The sequence below is a fragment of the Limtongia smithiae genome (genome assembly GCF_038497785.1).
Source record: "Limtongia smithiae strain NRRL Y-17922 unplaced genomic scaffold V1518scaffold_6, whole genome shotgun sequence".
NCBI classification, from domain to species: domain Eukaryota; kingdom Fungi; phylum Ascomycota; class Lipomycetes; order Lipomycetales; family Lipomycetaceae; genus Limtongia; species Limtongia smithiae.
In genome coordinates, this window is record NW_027117627.1 from 80,068 (window position 1) to 99,139 (window position 19,072).

Here is a 19,072-nt window from a genome sequence, read left to right on the forward strand (position 1 = left end):
CCACTACTGCGGCCTGGGCTGGCTGTCTCGCTGCTGGGCGGTGTGACAGCCACCCGCCCAATTGCGCAGTGCTACCGCCGCGCAGTCGCGGACAAGCAACAGATCCTCTCGGCCGCACGAGTGCGCTGTCGCCGGTTCGCCGCTCGCGTCCGTTCCGCGCCAGAGCAACGTGTACGCGCATCGCCGCAGCTGCATGCGCGCGCGGCCTGTGCATGCGCTGGCGCTGTCCGTGCGGAGCCGCAGTCTCGGGTCGCTGCTCGCCTCCTCGCGCGCCATCGTCCTGATTCTCGGCGCGATCGTCGAGAAACTGGGAAAATATGACTTAGCCCGCCCCACTGTCACATTCTCGCGTGGTCTCTCGTATTAAGCTCACGCGCACCGGAGAGAGGCTGCGCTGAGCACAGCAGACAGCCCTGCAGCCGCGAGTCGGCGACTCCAGGAACGACGACGCGGCCACGCCCACCACCCCCATCTGCGCAACCGCGCGTCTCTGCCCCGAGCCCGTGATCATCCGCGTCCAGGTACATTCTGCAATCATATAAACTCGTCACAATTCGGCCGCCGCCCAGCGCACCGGCGCTCTCTCGATCGCGCCGCCCCCTATTTCTGCGCGCGACACCCTTGCTGCACCTGCACAACCACGTCCAAACGGGGCGGCTGCCGTAACAGCGCATAGGTTTGACAACAACGCTCTGACTCGGCTGGCCACGCTCGCTGGATTTCGCCCTCACCTCTCGCCCAAGCCTCAGGAGACAACCTTTTCCCGCACTCAAACGCTCCGGCTAAACTCCCAAGCACCGCCCGCCGCAGAAAAAAAAACTCGCGCCGTCGTCTCAACCTCCGCCCGGCTCGTCTCTGCCAGCTCATACCCTGCCACGTGTGGCTCAATGCCACATCTTTCTGCTGCCACAGCGCTCTTGTGATCCCGCCACAGTCATGCGCAATCTTCTCCAGGTGCAACGCTCGCGCATGCGACCCGCCTCCCTCTCCGCCCCTGACCTGCCTCTCACTGCGTCTTACGTCGACCCTGTCAACGACTCCATAATTTGCGCCTTCGGCCCGACGGCAGACCTCCATCACATCGAGCTCCAGGAGATCAAGGTGCGTACCCATTTCGTGAGCCTCTCTTTTTGTCTTCTCCGGCCTACTCTCAATCTGTACAGAAATCCGGCCAGATCGACCTGCTCGCTGAATGGGAGTCTCAACCCCGCCAACCCGGCGGCCATCCTGATCTCATTGTCGACCTTCACTACCTTCCCGACGATGGTTGCTCCGTCGTTGTTCTCGCTGGAGGCGACATTATCCTCGTGCGCGACGGCGCCGTCGAGATCGTTGGCTCCATCGACCAGGGTATCGCTGCCGCCGCATGGAGTCCCGATGAGGAAATCCTCGCCATCGTCACCGACGCGCATTCCTTGGTCTACCTCAACCGCCAGTTCGACCCACTCGCCGACGTTGCATTTTCCGTCGAAGATCTCAAGATATCTAAGCACGTTTCCGTTGGCTGGGGTAAGAAGGAGACTCAGTTCCAGGGCAAAGGCGTCAAGGGCTTGCGTGATCCCACCCTTCCCGAGCACATCGACGAGGGTGCTCTCGGTGTGATGGACGACGGCAGGATCAATATTTCATGGCGCGGTGATGCAGCCTTTGTCGCAGTCAACTCGATCATCACTGTGGTCGAACCTGATCTGTCTCGCGAACTGGTCCGCAGAGTCATCAGAGTCTACAACCGCGAGGGCGACCTCGACAGCGTCTCCGAGCCCGTCGACGGCCAGGAGGAATTTTTGTCCTGGCGGCCGTCCGGTAATCTCGTTGCGTCAGTCCAGCGAATTTTTGATGGCGAAAAACGCGGGCTCAATATCATCTTCTTTGAACGCAACGGGCTCCGTCACGGCGAATTTGACTCCCGACTTTTGTCAGACACGAAGATCCTCGACTTGAAGTGGAACATGCAGTCGTCGGTCCTTGCCATCTTACTTCCCGATCGTGTGCAGCTCTGGACCATGAACAACTACTACTGGTATCTCAAACAGGAAGTCTACCTCCTCGACGGCAGCGCCATCGACAACATGCAGTGGCACTCTGAGCGCCCCCTTACCCTCATCCTCTGCCGCCATGACATCATCGAGCTCCACGAGTTCGTCTGGTCCCTCTTTGACGGCACAAACCAACGCCCCAACGACTGTGGCGTCGTCATGGTCGCTGACGGCACCGATCTCAAGCTCACCCCCTTTGCGATCGCAAACACGCCGCCGCCAATGTCGTTTCGCGACCTCAAGCTTGGAGCGCCGCTGGTGCATGCGACCACAAGCCCGTCAAACGAGCTCATTGCCGCGCTGGAGCATAAAGTCATTGAGTTTGCACGGTGGTTGCTCACTCCCCCGCGCAAAGCGCCGGAGGTTGTAAAAAGTGTGTTGTTGTACGACATTGACAACGGCGGACTTGCGCGCCAGATTCGCTTTGTCACCGAGGACGTGCTCGCAGTGCTGTTTGACCACGAGAGTTTCAGTCGGTTGCATCTGCTGAAACTCGACCACAATCTACAATACGAGCATGTCTTTTCTGAAGACTACGATCGCTCTATCGTCACTATGGTGCCCGGATCGGACTCCAAGACTCTCTGCTTCGAAACCGCAGATGGCCAGGCATACCAAATTTCAGTCGACGACTCAGACACAATCCTCACTGCAGAGAAAATCACAATGCTGCCGGAGCGCTGCACCGTCATCGCCCAAGCTCCGCCTACAGGAGAAACAGGCAATGCGCCAATAGTCTTTGGCCTCGCATCCAACGGCCGTCTCTACGCAAACTCGCAGCGCCTAAGCGTGTCATGCACATCCTTCATCTTAACCGACTCTCACCTAGCCTTCACGACTGCACAGAACCTTCTAAAATTTGTACATCTTTCGCTCGGAACCTCCGGTGAGCTCGACGTTCCCGCGGATGGAGCCGTCAATGCCGCGGATGAGCGCTGTCGTGCTGTTGAGCGCGGCGCAAAGATTGTGTCGATCGTCCCCTCAAAGCTCGCGATCGTGCTGCAAATGCCGCGGGGAAATCTCGAGACCATCTATCCACGGTTGCTTGTGCTCGAAGGCGTGCGAAGGAATATCGACAACCAGGACTACAAGCAAGCGTTCCAGTCATGTCGTGTGCATCGCGTGAATCTCGATATCTTGTACGACTACAACCCCAAGCTGTTTATGGACAACGTGGAGTCGTTTGTGGATCAACTCGAAAAGGTTGAGTACATTGATTTATTCCTGTCCGGCCTAACGTGAGTCTGCACTACTGTTTCGTGAGGAACGTATCTAAACCTTCACACAGGAGCAAGGATGTGACGACAACGACCTACAAGGAAACATTACCATCCGCCACCACAATAGCAAAGTCCGCCGCGACCGCGGAGACCAACAAGGTCAACACGGTGTGCGATGCGATTCTCGAAGTTCTTCAGCGGAAGTACTTCCGGACGCATGTGCAGTCGATAATTACGGCGTTTGTTTGCAAAGATCCTCCTGATATTGAGACTGCACTCAAGCTCATATCCGAATTCGACCGTAGGTGCTGTGTGTTTGCGGTGTTGAGTGATCTGTGCTAATTCGAATAGAAGACGACAGCGACAGATTGATGTCCGCGATAGAACATATCTGCTTTCTACAAGACGTCAACAGGCTCTACGACTACGCGCTGGGCTTGTACGATCTCCGACTAGCACTTATTCTCGCGCGACAGTCACAGAAAGATCCGCGAGAGTACCTGCCGTTCATCGAAAATCTCCAGAAGATGACGCCGCTGCGTCGCAATTTCACACTTGACTGCCATCTCGGTCGGTACAGCAAAGCAATCGTGCACCTCGCGGACCTCAAGTTGGACGGCAACGGCAACGATGTATTCGACGAACTTGTGGAGTTCATGGTCAAGCACGAGCTGTATAAAGACGCACTGCAGATTTACAAGTACGAGCCGACAAAAACGTACGCCATCCTTCGAGCGTATGCACATTTTTTGCGTGATAAGAGCGAATTCAAAGAAGCCGGGCTTGCATTTGAGACGCTAGGCGATTTCCAGGACGCGCTTGACGCGTATACCTTGGGATTGTACTGGCAAGAAGCCTTGGCCGTGTGCGGGCTGTCGGAGACGCTGGCACCGCAAACTAAGGACGTGGCTGCAAAGCTGGCCGAGGCTCTATACGAAGCGCGGAGGTACAAGGAGGCCGCAACTGTGCTTCTAGAGTACTCATTTGACCTCACAAACGCGGTGCGCGCTCTGTGCAAGGGCTACTTCTACGAGGAAGCGATCCGGATTGTGCTCGCCCAGAACGAGGCCATGATATTATCCGATATCGTCGACTCCGCACTCGTGGACGGGTTCAACCAAATATCGGAGCTGCTGTCTGACTGCCGCGGTCAGCTCTCGTCCCAGCTCGCGCGCCTTCGCGAGTTACGAGTTAAAAAAGTCGCGGATCCGATGGCATATTTTGAGGGCGCGGAGGACTCGAATGTTCCCGACAATGTATCGATCGCTGGCAGTGTGACGACGACCTCCGCGTCTGTGTTTACGCTGTACACTGGCAAAACCGGCGGCACAGCACAAACCGGCGCGACGCGACGCACGGCCAAAAATCGTCGCCGTGAGGAACGGAAACGTGCAAAGGGCAAAAAGGGAAGCATCTACGAGGAAGAATACCTAATGAACTCGATCCGCCGGTTACTCGAGCGCATCAACGAGACACGCGCAGAGGCGCGACGACTTGTGGAGTGTCTTGTGCGGCGGGGTATGCGCGAACGCGCGATGGAGATTCAGCGCCGGTTTGGGGAGATAGTTGAGGGTTTGGATGCGTGTGTTGAGAAAGTGTTTAAGCTCTCGGAGGAGGACAGAAGGGTGTTTGACGACAACGGCGACGTGTACTTGTTGCCTGAGATGCCAGTTCCGGTTGTGGACAAGTTTGAAAAGCTGCAGATATTGGATTACGAGTAGAGTGTGTATACTAGCTACATGTATATATGGATTCGTGCTTAAAGGCTATCCTGCTGTGGCCGGGCCAGGTAGGTGGTGTGTTAACGCGAGTGCGTGATACGAGTTAGAGTTTGGCGTGTCTCGCGAAACTTAGGGGTGAACTGGCGACCACCTCGTCTCCTTCGTAGTCGATCTCACTCAACCATCTTTACTCACTCAGCGTCTCCCTTCTCGCTATTCATACCCTCGGCACAGTCAATTGCCACTCTAGCCAACGATGGTCGAGCAAGTTTACACGGCGTCGACGACCGCGCCGGTCAACATCGCCGTACGTACCTGCATTGTGGAGCTATGCTGAGAGCCTCGAGTCTAACACATTACCCTCTACAGATCCTCAAATACTGGGGCAAGCGCGACACGAAGTTGAACCTACCTACGAACTCGTCCATCTCTGTCACTCTGTCGCAGGACGATCTGCGCACACACACAACTGCTGCCGCATCGTCCAGCTTCACTGAGGACGAGCTCTGGCTGAATGGCAAAAGGGAGTCTGTCGAAGGACCGCGAATAAGCGCATGCTTCAGCGAGCTCCGCGCGCTGCGCAAGGCTCTTGAGAACGCAGACGCTGCATTGCCACCGCTGAGCACGTACAAGCTGCGGATCGTGTCCGAGAACAACTTCCCCACCGCCGCGGGTCTTGCGTCGTCCGCGGCGGGCTTCGCCGCGCTCGTGCGCGCAGTTGCGGATTTGTATGAGTTGCCACAGGATCCGGAGGCATTGTCACGAATTGCGAGACAGGGATCTGGGTCGGCGTGCCGTTCGCTGTTCGGCGGGTACGTCGCGTGGGAGATGGGTGTCGAGGCTGACGGTTCCGACTCGCGCGCGGTGGAGATCGCGCCGCAGGAATTCTGGCCGGACATGAAGGCGGCCATCCTTGTTGTTTCCGCACGCAAGAAAGAGACCGCATCGACGACGGGTATGCAGACGACGGCTAAGACCTCGAGTTTGTTCCAGCACCGCATCAACGTCGTCGTGCCCGAGCGGTTCAAGGAGATGTCGAAAGCTATCCTTGAGAAGGACTTTGAGACCCTCGGCAAGCTGACCATGATGGACTCAAACCAGTTTCACGCCGTGTGCCTTGACTCCTCGCCGCCGGTGTTTTATCTCAATGACGTCTCCCGCATCGTCATCGGCTTAATCGAGCGCTTGAATAGCCTCGCCGGCCGCATTGTCGCCGCGTATACCTTTGACGCAGGCCCAAATGCGGTGCTGTACTACCTCGAGAAGGACGAGCCTGTCGTCCTTGGTTTACTCAAGGCAATCATGCCCTCCGTCGACGGGTGGCAGACTAAGCCGGCCGTCGCGTCCATCGCTGCCGCCGTCCCCGAGGGCCTGGACGATGGTGTGTTCGAGGCGATCAAGGAAGGTGTCAGCCGGATTATCCTCACTCGTGTCGGTCCCGGCCCACTTAAGTCTGAGGAGAGCCTCGTCGCATCCGACGGGTCGCCGGTTGCTTAGACTGTCTTTGCTCTGCCCAAAAGTGTTGTATATTCGCGTGGCTGTCGCGTTAGATATTGCTTGATTTGCATATTGGCATTTGTCTGCTCTACAGTCACTTTGTAAAGTATATCCTGTGTGTTTGTTTTGGCATTATTCAGCTATCGCTAGTAGCTATCTGGCATAGTAATTATCACTAATCAATTAAAATCTATCCAAACTATCACGACAGTATATTTAAGCAGCAGAAGCACTCTGCGGGAGATTATGGTAAAGGTGAATTCACAACAGGGCCTTGATGGTTTCAGTGGCCTCCCAGGACTCGCCAGGAGCCATAGTAGTCCACTTGCTTACGCTGCCAGCCTCGACGCAGAGCATGGTCTTGTATCCGTCCTCGGGCTTAAAATCGCCCATGTTCTTGGACGCGTTGACCCACGGGTTCCAAACAACTGCGCACACACACATTTAGTTCATGTCAACACATCGAAAGAGGAAAAGGGAGAGTACATACCGACGTCGTCGAGATTTGTTCGCGAGATGGCGTATATCGGCTTTCCAGAAGATTCGATCGTAACCTCGGATGCAACGTTTTCGTAGACCCTATCGACCTCGGAGGAAATCGTGACGAGAGTATTAGTCTCGGCGTACTCGGATTTGGAGACCTTGTCCTTGACCTGCACGCTCGTGAGACCCGTGACCACGACTGCATCGACGTCAGGAATCTTGAAGTACGTGTGCAGAAGCGTCTGGAAATCCCACGCGACGGAGCCAGAGTTCTGCACGGTGAGCTTCGTCTCGAGCGTGTCGACGCCGAGCGCGACGGTGTAGAGAAGGGTGAAGTCGAACGGCCATTCCTTGCGAAGTGCCTCGGGAATGTTCTCGGGGCCGAGACCGAATTGCACGGTCAATGGCTCGGCAGCGACCTGGCCGAGGAGCTCCCACTATGATCAACGGTTAGTGCAATTTGAGAGGAGGTTATGTTAGGGTGAAAGTACGGTTGACAGGCGAGCAAAGCCGTGCTGCGGGAGGGTGGAAGTCGGACCAGAGGTCGCCTTGCCAAAGACCTAAAGAGAAAGTACGTTAGCGAGCAATTGGTAGTGTGTGGTTGTGTATGGAACATACGGGGAAGACGAGCGGCACGCCGCCGCGGACAGCTTTTGATCCGTCGAGAATTGCACCTCTGAAGTACACAATGTTAGTCCCACGCTTCAATAACTATCACTAGCCCGACACCAAAGTACATATAGCACTCCGCAAAACGGCATTGGTGGTGCGGCGACAGACGACGGAGGGGGGACATACGAGCTAAGCCAGAGCTTCTCTGCGCCGCCGACCGACCACGACAAGATATTCGCGCCATGCAGCAGAATCTTGACCGAGGTTCCCGCATCGTCTGCGCGAGTGAGCGTGACGTCTGTATCGGTTACTTCGACAGGCATCGTGGAGGTTGCGTTGGTGTTAGTTGTGGTGGTGGATAGTGGGGATCTGCAGACGAATGCGGGGGTGCTGCAGCCGAGAGTTCGAAATCCGACAGTGGAGTTCACGGTGCTGCGGCGGTGGTACGCCGCGGAGAAGCTGGAGAACGAAGGTACCGTCCGTACGAATGAAGCACGTAGTACAAGCGGCTGCGTGAGAAGTGTCGTAGAGACGAGATCAACAGCGAGAGTGTGGGGGCGATGGAGCAGGGGTTGCCATCGAGGCCAAAGCGAGCGGCACGGTGATGCCGCCATCGCGGGCACGAGCCGGCGTGTGCTGACGATTGGCGGCAAGCTTGATCTCGACCTTTGTAAAATCGCTAGCTGGGATTACTTGTCTATAGCAGTAGTTCCATACAGCGGTATGAACTGTGCAAGAGACAAGTCGGTCTATTGATTAGGATTTGGTGGAGTCATGGCAGTGGGGTTCGCTAAAGAGCCGGGCGATCGATGATAACGCGTCTGCCGTCGCCTTTGTCCGGTTACTTTAGAGAAGATCGCATTTCCTTGACACTCCCCCTCAAGTTCTATAGCGTATGACCACGCATTTCAGTTGAATGTTGCGCTGCCAGCAGCCCAACCGAGTACAGTGACTGCTCTCTCTGTTGTGCACTCACACGTCTGAAGTGGACATGGGCGTAGCGCGCGCGTGCAGCCGCCATTCACCAGCCACAGCTGCCGCGCGCCTATCCCGGTTTCCAATCTGTGAAATAGTTCATGCCACTGTCGCATGTGCATTAATTTGTCCGTCAAATGCAATTTTGGGCGTGCAGCGCTTGGGTACGGTGGGGTTTTATAGCACCTTAATACAGGCAACGGTCAACGGCCAGCATGTATCCACGAAACTCAGCAGAGTCACTCAAAATATCTACCATTATGCGTAGTTGAGACATCAAGACACTAACACACGTCTAGACTACCTAATTATCATGCTCTTAGCAGATGTCATGAAAAACTCCAAGCAGATTCGCCGTCGCGTCACCACTCTTCGTGCCGGCTGGTACGATCCATCGGCACGCATACTCCGGCACCAGCATCGCCACCTCCTTGCTCCCGCCCTGGCTCTTACCCCCGGTGTATACGACGTTGACAGCCGGCTTGGCTCGCAGCCACCGTGTTCTACCATCCTGACTCGTATTCGCTCTTGTCCAGGTTGTCGTCGCAGTACCTAATGTTAGGGTATATGTTGCGCGCACCTTCGTTGCGGTGTCCGGAATCAAGATCTCCGAGGTCACATAAAGTTGTTGGTTCTTCTCATCTGCTGTGATGCGCGTGATGTACCGACTTTGAAGCCATTCGAGTTCCTCAGATGCATAGCGGACAGCTTGCTCAAATAAGAGCAGGCTGCGTTTGTTTGCCTTGAGCTCGGCGATCGTGGTGGGAGTACTCAGAACGCAGTTTTCTAACAATGCTCGCATCTGTTCGAAATATCAGTTTTCGCTGTTTCGCAGTGTTGCCCTTGCGTGCTGCTGCAAGACGATATGCTCACCTCAACATCGGGACAAGTCACGCGAATTTCGTCGATGCGCCCTTCGTCGCATGACATCAACACCCGGACGTAGTTCGTAGACACTGACAATCGATTATTTACTGCCTTGTCAACACGCCATCCATATAACTCGTTAATCAAGTCAAGGCGCTCTGAATCATTCACGTGTTAGCTGGTCCCAAATCACATACACCAATCCAACAGTGTGGGATACTAACGCTTGGCAGTCTCTACTTGGGCCGTGTCAACCCCGCGATTTTCCTCAATTATCCGCTCAGCGTCTGAAATTGCCTGACGTGTCGCCTTCAACGCCGCATTACCGCAATCCAGGCTCTCTGTAAGCTGAGCTTGCTCACTCTCAAGTGAGAGCTTTGTCGTTCTCTTCGTCTTCACCGCACTCCTCGCATCCACAAGTTTCAATCGCGCTTGGTCTACCTCCTCTTGATCACACTCCTCCACATCCAGTTTACGCTTATGTAGCTGTTCTAGCGCGGTCTTGAGCTGATAGTGCCGGTCTCTAATCTCGGCGATGGTCGGCCCAACAATGTTGTCCACCTCTGCGAGCTTCGGTGCGTCCTCTTTAAGCGCAGCCAAGTTCTTCGTTAACGTATTCATAACGCCATCCAATAACTTGGCTCGCCATTCGTACCACACGCCCTTGGACTGAAGCCGGGCGTAGTTCTTGATCATTTTGAACTGCGCGCAATATGCAACCTGCGTATCTACCGTGGCCGACATGTAGCGACGAAATAATGCCGGATTCTCCTCTGACGTTTCATCGTCCAGGCGTTCAAACATTTCGTTGCCTTCTTGTATGTTCTTTCGCAATTCCCGGCAGCTCTGCATCAGATTAGTCCTCCATTCACACATCTAACCATACAACCACATACAAACTCATAGAGCTCCAGTAACGGTCGCTGTAACTGACGCGATAGCACGCTCGAAGTGAACGTTGGCTCAACCTGGTGCTCAGCCGGCTGCAAAAACGTTGTGTTCCGTCGCTTCGTGTTAAGCCCGGTGAGAAACTGCACGGAAATCATGCTCAAAAATTCAGTCAACGACACCGGCGAATAACCACCTCTGCTCCGCGGAGTACCAGCTTCGACGTGCATCCTGAATACATTGGCTTCCTGTCGCGGAGTCTTCGTTGTTGATGCCGGCGGGCCGGCGCGATCCTTGATCGGCGAATAGATTCTCGCTAACGCACTCTGCTCTTCGGCTTGCAACGATGTCATCGCCTCGTCACGTCGTGCGCTTAGTTGCAGCTTGCTAGGCGTTCGCGCGGCCTTCTTCGGAGTCAAGCTTTGAATGCGCTTCTGCAAGCTGCTCGTGCTGAACTGAAACAACGCGTCGTTAATCGCGGTCTTGAGAACCTGACTCTCTGGTGTGCCGATGCTGACGCCATCGCCGGTGAACCTTTGATCCTGAATTTCAGCATCCAACAAGCTCTTTCTTCGCTTCATGATCGGACTTGGCCGCGGCGATATGCGCGCACCAGTTCCACCTTGTGGAGCCAAATATACTTCGCGAAGAATTGGCTTGCCGCCACTTCGTGTTGGCGTCGCAACAATGTTCACTGATCGCCTTATGGATCTAGCGCTGAGTTCTGGCGTAACGGTTTTCGCGCTCACTGGTGTTGTGGATAGCTTGTCCGTGGTCAACTGGTTGGTACGCATCGGAGTCGCGCTGTATGGTGGCGGTGGAACCGGCTGGCTGATGGATTTTGATGTCTCAATGACTTGCGAGAATGGCACAGCTTGTGAAATTTCCATGGAAACGTCCATGTCGGCATCATCGTCCCCATGGCTGACGATTCCAACAGCGCGAGTAATATCCATATCAACGGTCTCTCCATCGTCATTGTCTGCCGGCTCGATATGTCCAATCGCCTTTGTGATATCCATAGCAGCCGTTATTGTAACGTTGTCGTCATCGACTTTCGCAAGTCGGCCTGCAGAAACGGTCATGTTCATTGGTACTTCGGCATCGTCTTCATCCTCGTTATGGACGAACCCGACTGATCGTGTGATGTCCATCGGCGCAGTGATTGTCACGTCATCAGCCTGAATCATTCCTACTGCCTTGGTAATATCCATTGAATAGTCATCCTCCGCTTGATCGTCGCGAGAAGTTTGGATCAAGCCCACGCCTCTGGTCATGTCCATGGTCATGCTGATATCGGTAGGAGATGTGTCGTTTTCAATATGACCAACAGCTCGAGTGATGTCCATGGTTTCCTCTAATTCAGGATCGATAGCACCGATCGCATAAGTCAAGTCCATAGGAATATCGTCCTCTTCTTCATTATTGGTGTGTTCTGCCGCTATTCCACCAAACACGGTTGTCATGTCCATGGCTTTCTCATTGTCTTCTGTTTCATACTGACTGAAAAAGTCAGGCAGAGCACTGCCGCCTGCGCGCACCGTAGTCTGGAGAGTAGAAGTCGACTGTGACTGCCCAGTAGATACAGCAGCATTGTTGAACAGATCGTCAAATACATCGGTCGCGTCCTCCATTTCAACCTCGCTGTCGACCTCCATGTCGGAATCTTCATACTCAGCATTCAAAAATCTGTCGGCTAATTCAGGCGACATGCTGTGAGTCGGGTCTCGCGAGCCGTTAACGCCAACTGGAGAACTTTGTCTACGCATGATGGAAAGCGGCGAGAGACTTTTTGGCGAAGAACGTAATACAGGAGGCGACGATGCATTTTCGTCAAGTCTAGAGCTTCGCGGTGTGCTTGAAGTGCTTGCGCTGTCATTCATAGAGCGATCGATGTCAATGTCAAATGTACTGTTTGTATGTTAGCGATGGCAGCAGGGAGAGCTAACCAGGGGAAATCGCACTGGAGAGTTGCTTCTGGCGCAAAACTGACTCGGCGATTAAAATCGCGAGAGGGTTTCGAAGAAACAACCGCCTCTTCACGCAAAGCAACTTGCATGATTCCGATAACCGTGTGATTGTCGTCATTATTGCCGTACTTCGATTTTAGTATACTTCGCGGTGCCTGCAAATAATCAGTTAGTAGAAGCTCCCATCTCACAGCTCATGATACCCAACATACTACAGGGACTCTTGAAGCGCTAGTATTGCGCCGTTTGCGAACGATATCAACCGTGTCGTCGTGGGTACCGTCGAGACTCTTTGCACGCTTACGCCGGGCAACAGGAGAGCTTGCCAGCTGATTCTCCTTATTAACAGCACTGGATCTGGCACTACCTATCGGACCCAAAGACTTGCGTGATTTGCGTGGAGAAGGCATGATCGTGGATGCTCATGCAGGGTACAGCACTTTGCTGAAGAAGACCTGATGCGCGTGAAGCTTGGGAGGTAAACAAACAACACGTCTCTAAGTGAGCCGCACAGATCACATGATGCACTATCCGGTTAGGGCTGTCTGTAGCCCTAGCAACTAACCCTAGCTCAACTGGCGCCGCACATCGCGCCGCACGAAAGCGCAGTCACGCATGTCCAGAGCTGGCAGCTGCTGCGTGCTCCACCGCGAATTTCACGATTCCGGCATACAGCAAGCCATCCCCGCCATCGTCGTTGTCACGCTTCCCTAGTCACCACCCTTTCCCTACACTCAACACATCCACTATGGCCACCGAGTTGACCGTCCAGTCTGAGCGTGCTTATCAGAAGGTATGGACCAATATAACGCTGCCTATGGATTAGACGAGGAACATAAGAGCTAACGACAAAATCTAGCAACCGCACATCTTCCTTAACGCGAAGACCCGCGGAAAGAAGTCTACCAAGCGCTGGTACAAGGATGTTGGTCTCGGCTTCAAGACCCCCAAGGAGGCTATCTCCGGCCATTACATCGGTATTTTATCCCGTCCTGTGTCTTCGCAATGAAGGACTGAGCACCTGCTAACAACATGAACAGACAAGAAGTGCCCCTTCGTCGGTCTCGTCTCGATCCGTGGCAAGATCCTTACCGGCACCGTGGTCTCTACCAAGATGCACCGTACTATCATCATCCGACGTGAATACCTTCACTATGTACGTCGTCTCACGCACCTATCTTGATGAAGAACGTTGGCATTAACTAAGACGCGTCACAGGTCCTGAAGTACAACAGATACGAGAAGCGACACAAGAACGTTGCCGCCCACGTCTCGCCCGCTTTCCGTGTCTCCGAGGGCGACGTTGTCACTGTCGGACAATGCCGACCACTCTCCAAGACTGTCCGATTCAACGTTCTCCGCGTGAACAGCACTGAGGGCGGCAAGAAGCAGTTCAACAAGTTCTAGATGCTCGGACAAAAAGTTCAATGGGTTTTGTTTTTTGTTTGCATGTGGAATTGTATAATGTACAGATAGGTTCAAATTTTACGCGAACATCTACCAATGCTTTTCCCGCAGCTTAGGAACTTGAAATCCTTCCGATAATCCACGGCAACAATGAAGCTCACCGAGAAAGCTATTTTAATGATGCGACTCTGCTCGACCCTTCCCAAACTCCAACGGCACGAACTTCATGGTCTTGTTGGTGTATCTGTAGCAGGATAGTTAGAAATTTTCCATGTGAGCCAAAACAGTTGCACACGTACCCGTAATCAATGAATAGCTCTTCGCCCTCCTTGATGCGCCTCTTGGTGAAAAATGAAATTCGATGCACACCGTTCACAAACAAGATGCGAGCATGACAATTTGGATTCTGTCGAGAATGGTTGATGAAGCGCAGCTTGTTTCCAGCTCTCGTGGCGTCTACGCATTGATCTAGCAACATAGTTAGCATGATGTTAAGTAGCAACTCCAAAATAATCTACCTTTTGTTGATTCGAATAAGAATGAAACGCCACGCTTGTCATAAATTTTGCTACTGGTTGTTAGCACGATGCATACACAGCAAAATGCGTCGACATACCCTCGTCGTTCTGCTTCGTCTTGCGAAATCAGCTCGCCCTTGTACTCCTGCAATCTAATTAGTACCAGCATCACTAAAGAGAATTCATAAAACGTACACCCAAGAATTCGTCTTGCTTGATGGGCTCACCCATGAATAATCCCCAGCCAGACACCACACTAGGCCCAACAATGACGCGTCTTCCAACACCTCGCTGGAGATTCACATTTTTGCAATACCGCTTGTTCTCTATAATATCGCGATTCTTGGGATCGAGCAACTCATCCGCACCGCATGAACGACAGAGATCCGGATCGCACTCGCGATTCCACTTGAAGCACTCGCATGTGCTCGTGCGGCAGCGGCTGGTCGTACACTTGCACCCGCGCCAGCGGCGATGGCAATTCGCGGGACACGCACAAGTTTTTTCGCAAAACACCTTGCTCACGACGCAAGGGCAAGATGCGTCGCATGGCCCGATGTGCATGCACGGGTTCACATTACCGCGCTTCAGGTGGTTGCCGCTGAGCGAGCAGTCGTCAGGGTAGCCGTTCTGCGCTTTGCGCTTGCGCTTGTTGAGTAAGTTTGCGAGAATTTCGGAATGCGCGAGTCGGCCAGTTTCCGGATGCTCTTGTGCATAGTCTGGTGTAAGCTTGAGCTCAACAAGTCTTCTGTGTACCTAGAGATATCGAGTCAGCTGGCTGTCCTGATATATGAGTATTAGGTATTGTTACCTCGCGACATGGTTTGTTCAGTAACGTAACAAGAAGACAAGCAGTGCGTTCATTGCGTATCATGACTTTCGCAGTCATCTTGATCAAAGAGATCTCTTCATCGGTAAACTCGCACGTAACTTTGTCCCGACCAGGCTGCACAGGCTGTCCACATAAGTCAATACTTCTCCCAAATGCGTTGCAAAAGCCACAAGCTGAACTTACCGCCATAAAGCAGTCTGATGAGCACAGTGTGTCATTTGGCAGAATCTTGTGGGCTGCGGTGGACTTATTAACGTGCGTGCATTCTTTGAGCGTGGAGCTCTTGATGCTCCCGTCTATGTCGAGGGTGACATATGAAGCATCTATAATACGCAATTAGAAATGAGGGCAAAACCAGCGCGACGGTGCATCACTTACCATGCCATGGGCATTCATGCACAAAGCAAGACGAACATAGAAGAGACGCATACGAGTCGAGATTATAAGCCGAAGATGCCTGAGAGCTCCGTAGACTATGACATGTTAGTACCCCATGAACGGCTGGAATCAATTGAGAATCTCACCTTGCGCGCTTGTCCTCGATAATAGCACTCGCAGAATAACTACACTAAGTTAGAACAGTCTCGACATGTCCTGCCAACAACATACAGATTAATGATTTCCCATATGCTTGTCTTTGTCAAGTCTTTGAAAATGCGGCACATTGTCTCAACCTTGGTAACAAGTTTAGGATCCAGCTTGCGAGTATGTTCTTCTAGCAGTTTCCGCTTTTTCTCATCAATTTCATATTTGTCTGGAAGTACGAGTTTGCGAAGAGTGGAATTCGGGTTGACGTGATAGAGAAAATAAGCGACAAAATGAATCTTGAACAGGCCATAATTGGTCATGAAATCGAAAAATTTCAGGGATAGAAATTGCGCCTCTGTGTGACTCGTTAGCACGCGTACGAAACGCAGTAAACACTAAACAGAGAACGCGTACTTTCTTTGCGCAGTAACTCGGCGTGAGTCTCCGTGCGATCTTCAAAGATTTCTTCCAGGTCTAGTCCGGCCTCTTCGCCATTTTCGCCAAAGTACGGGAGATATCTAAGGAGCTCGTCGTCTTCGACGTGCACGCCAATCGTGAGCGGGGTGTAGTCCTTGTATATTGGCAACGGAGCGACAAAGTTAATGCTAGCAGGCCGCTCAATCACTGTCTGCCGTTTGCTAGAAAACTGTGCGCCAATCAGGTTAGTGGCGAGGATCTACTTTTTTAGGAAACGCGTGCGAACCTCAACGGTGAACTTCAGTTTCGGCGCATTCTTCTCTGTGGATGGCTCTGCTTTTTGTAAAATAAAGTCAGAAGTCGACACCGTGAGCTTTGCCTTCTTCAACTGTTTTTCGTGCTCGATATTGAACTGGTGCCTTGACGACTTTAGCAATTCCTACGCACACCGTGTAAGTAGAAGGGCAGTTGCTCAGCCACAATCCAGAGCTACTCACACTAACAAATATCTCATGCTCATTCCGCAGCTCGTTCATGTACATGCGCACTTCGCGTCGGATCGCATTTTCGGAGAACTCATAGTCGTGCGCCGCCATGAGAATGCACCGTGGTGGTTGGTTCCTGTGGACTCCGCAGTTCCCATCAACGCGCAGAAGGCGCGTCTAACAAGCCCCTGAGTTTGGAGCGGCGCAACCAAAGCCTAAATCTCGGGTTAATGTATCTCCGCAGTTCTCAACCCGGTCGTTATCGCAATCCACAGCGCGTCCCCGGTCGCTTTCTTTCAGCCTCGGCACGGCCAACTCAGCACTGCAGCGCGTACTTCCAGCGAGAGAACAACTCTTTGAAATTCCGTCCTGAAGGTCGAGTGTGCATTCCGAGTGTGTACAGCACTGTGTTCGTGGACAACGCACACGCTTCGTCATCAACAATACCGACTACATGACAACTTGACCAAGTTAGACCACGTATTTTGCTACTTCCACATCGCTTTGTTTCCACCACAGCATTTTCATTAGACTCGAGTAATGGCCACTTTAGATACGCGTAGCGGGCGCGAAATATATTCGCACCCGCCTTGCAAACCTGAGAACGTCGAGCTACTGCCGTATAGAGACAATGCGCCAGTGGCATCAACTTCACTACCATCTGTTGGTGCGACGACCGTCATATCAGACCGGATACATGCACCTGACTATGCAATACAGTTTAGCAAAGCTTCAGAGAATTTGCGGATATGTAAGTGCTGGTTAGCAGTGCACCGGTTGTCTAGTCTGCTTACTAACGCGTTGTGTTTAGCACGCTTTGGTCCGCCTACAGTGTTCTCTAGACTAAAATGCCATATCCGGCGGTCAGCATCTTTTTTCTTCTCTTTTTCATTTTTGGGGTCACTTCTTGTCGCTGCACTCACAAAAGACTTGCTCACAGTAATTGGCAGCTGGATAGTACGACGGCCATTGGCGGGCAGACGCGTCTTTTTGAAGGAAGAGCAAGAACGCGCAAAGTATCGCACGCGGAGGGACAAGGTCATGGTTTTAGATATCGGATATTATGCGTCATTAGTCGGACTTGAAGTGCAGAGGGTAGACGTCATTGCGGAAGATAGATTCGTCTTGGACCTGTTTCGAATTATCGACCCTACCGATACGGAGGCGAAGCGGCGGTCAAGGTATCCAGTGTTGCTCATTCATGGGCTACTACAAAGCGCTGGCGCATTTTGCGTCAACGAAGAAGATAGTTTGGCGTTCTTCTTGTGCAAGAGGTTGGCATTCATGAGCCCGGTTTCAAGTATCTGCTGCTAATGCATTTATTACAGCGGATATGATGTATGGCTTGGCAACAACAGATGTGGATTCAAATACAAGCATTTGGATTTTCACTATAACGATCCGCGGATGTGGGTATGTAATAGCGCGCACTTCTTTGATAGGACATAATAGCCCGCTAACTGGTTTAAGGAATGGGATGTCAGAGACATGGGTACCAAAGACCTTCCCGCATTTGTGGACCACATTCTACATGTAACCGGCCATGAAAAGCTCGGCTTGGTCTGCCACTCACAGGGTACTGCTCAGACGTTTCTCGCTCTAAGCACAAGGTATCGTCCCGAGCTAGGTCTGAAAATCAGTGCTTTCTGTGCGTTGGCTCCGGCGGTGTACGCTGGTCCTTTAGTTGACCGACCGTTTTTCAAGGTATGTGGGACTGATATCACGCCCGTTCTGATACTAGCTAACTGTTCCGCAGTTCATGCGTTATCTACACCCGAGGTTGTACCGACTATTATTTGGCATTCATGCGTTCATTCCCACCATGATCACTTTAAAAAGGCTGCTTCCCGCACCGATGCTGCAAGTTTGCTCTTATGCAATGTTTCATTTCATGTTCAATTGGACCGACCTTCGCTGGGACAAATTTTTGGAAGGCCGTATGTTTCAATTTTCGCCAGTATATATTAGCGCGGAGAGCATGCGTTGGTGGCTCGGTCGCGACGGATTTGCGACGCGCCGCTGCATTTTTGAGGACAACAGTCATGCAGATCCGTGGTTCGACGAGCGGTGTCCGCCGATGGCGCTGTGGATTGCCGAGAATGACTCACTGGTGGATGGCGTACAATTGCTCGAGCGGCTTGAGAATAGTGAACCACATGTAGCGGTCGTGAGTAAAGTCGTATTGCACGGGTACGAACACTTGGATGTGCTGTGGGCTTTGGACGCCGTAGATTTGGTCGGCCAGGGTGTGAAGCAGGTGCTTTGGGAGACGGCATGGAGGAGAGCGGAGTTCACGTGTCCTGCAGGATGCGAGGAGCGGTAACTTGTAGATTAGTCATTTTGACGAAGGAGTGATACCAGACAAGGGTTGAGCTGATGCAGGGCGGTATGTCCACGAAGTTGCAGTGGTGGGCGCGACGAGAACGATCTGACACCGCCGCAGCCACTCTAGCAACTCCGCCAGACTGTTGAATCTCCAAGAACCCACCCTTCAAGATTTTTTTTGCATCTTTTACGGGAACTGCTGCTAGTCGGGCTGTAAACTAGTGATTAACTTCTGCAAGACACTAAAGAGCTCCGGCCAAAACTGCACCTGTGAATTAACCCGCCGCGTTT

At 52.8% G+C, this 19,072-nt stretch overlaps 7 protein-coding genes across 7 annotated transcripts; 4 read left to right on the forward strand and 3 right to left on the reverse strand.

Annotated features, from left to right (window-relative positions):
• Positions 1–1,163: 1,163 nt before the first annotated feature.
• Positions 1,164–5,055, forward strand: V1518DRAFT_416610 (IKI3 family-domain-containing protein). Its single transcript, XM_066904088.1, has 3 exons — positions 1,164–3,274; positions 3,325–3,557; positions 3,608–5,055. The coding sequence occupies exons 1-3, from the start codon at positions 1,602–1,604 to the stop codon at positions 4,975–4,977; spliced, it is 3,276 nt and encodes a 1,091-aa protein (XP_066759290.1). The 5' UTR covers positions 1,164–1,601; the 3' UTR covers positions 4,978–5,055.
• Positions 5,056–5,086: 31 nt separating this feature from the next.
• V1518DRAFT_416613 (GHMP kinase) lies at positions 5,087–6,676 on the forward strand. Its single transcript, XM_066904089.1, has 2 exons — positions 5,087–5,284; positions 5,347–6,676. Exons 1-2 carry the CDS (start codon positions 5,234–5,236, stop codon positions 6,472–6,474), a joined length of 1,179 nt encoding a protein of 392 aa, XP_066759291.1. The 5' UTR covers positions 5,087–5,233; the 3' UTR covers positions 6,475–6,676.
• Positions 6,598–7,892, reverse strand: V1518DRAFT_450789 (galactose mutarotase-like domain-containing protein; the record flags this gene model as incomplete). The annotated part of the gene is made up of 5 exons (XM_066906512.1): positions 6,598–6,902; positions 6,965–7,394; positions 7,449–7,517; positions 7,576–7,633; positions 7,756–7,892. 5 exons carry the CDS (start codon positions 7,890–7,892, stop codon positions 6,736–6,738), a joined length of 861 nt encoding a protein of 286 aa, XP_066759292.1. The 3' UTR covers positions 6,598–6,735.
• An 881-nt stretch (positions 7,893–8,773) lies between these two features.
• On the reverse strand, positions 8,774–12,727 carry V1518DRAFT_416622 (Spc7 kinetochore protein-domain-containing protein). The gene is made up of 6 exons (XM_066904090.1): positions 12,482–12,727; positions 12,264–12,424; positions 10,308–12,210; positions 9,636–10,257; positions 9,418–9,569; positions 8,774–9,346 (listed from the first exon to the last, which is right to left on the reverse strand). Exons 1-6 carry the CDS (start codon positions 12,677–12,679, stop codon positions 8,864–8,866), a joined length of 3,519 nt encoding a protein of 1,172 aa, XP_066759293.1. The 5' UTR covers positions 12,680–12,727; the 3' UTR covers positions 8,774–8,863.
• A 290-nt stretch (positions 12,728–13,017) lies between these two features.
• On the forward strand, positions 13,018–13,676 carry V1518DRAFT_427338 (40S ribosomal protein uS17; the record flags this gene model as incomplete). The annotated part of the gene is made up of 4 exons (XM_066906029.1): positions 13,018–13,062; positions 13,129–13,246; positions 13,310–13,425; positions 13,488–13,676. The coding sequence occupies 4 exons, from the start codon at positions 13,018–13,020 to the stop codon at positions 13,674–13,676; spliced, it is 468 nt and encodes a 155-aa protein (XP_066759294.1).
• A 30-nt stretch (positions 13,677–13,706) lies between these two features.
• On the reverse strand, positions 13,707–16,899 carry V1518DRAFT_416628 (uncharacterized protein). Its single transcript, XM_066904091.1, has 13 exons — positions 16,469–16,899; positions 16,258–16,410; positions 15,969–16,200; positions 15,636–15,909; positions 15,551–15,589; positions 15,405–15,499; positions 15,210–15,349; positions 15,006–15,149; positions 14,390–14,950; positions 14,293–14,339; positions 14,195–14,244; positions 13,976–14,144; positions 13,707–13,920 (listed from the first exon to the last, which is right to left on the reverse strand). Exons 1-13 carry the CDS (start codon positions 16,565–16,567, stop codon positions 13,851–13,853), a joined length of 2,073 nt encoding a protein of 690 aa, XP_066759295.1. The 5' UTR covers positions 16,568–16,899; the 3' UTR covers positions 13,707–13,850.
• Positions 16,783–19,047, forward strand: V1518DRAFT_269570 (Alpha/Beta hydrolase protein). Its single transcript, XM_066901032.1, has 5 exons — positions 16,783–17,207; positions 17,268–17,730; positions 17,785–17,869; positions 17,927–18,160; positions 18,213–19,047. The coding sequence occupies exons 1-5, from the start codon at positions 16,997–16,999 to the stop codon at positions 18,777–18,779; spliced, it is 1,560 nt and encodes a 519-aa protein (XP_066759296.1). The 5' UTR covers positions 16,783–16,996; the 3' UTR covers positions 18,780–19,047.
• The last annotated feature ends 25 nt before the right edge of the window (positions 19,048–19,072 follow it).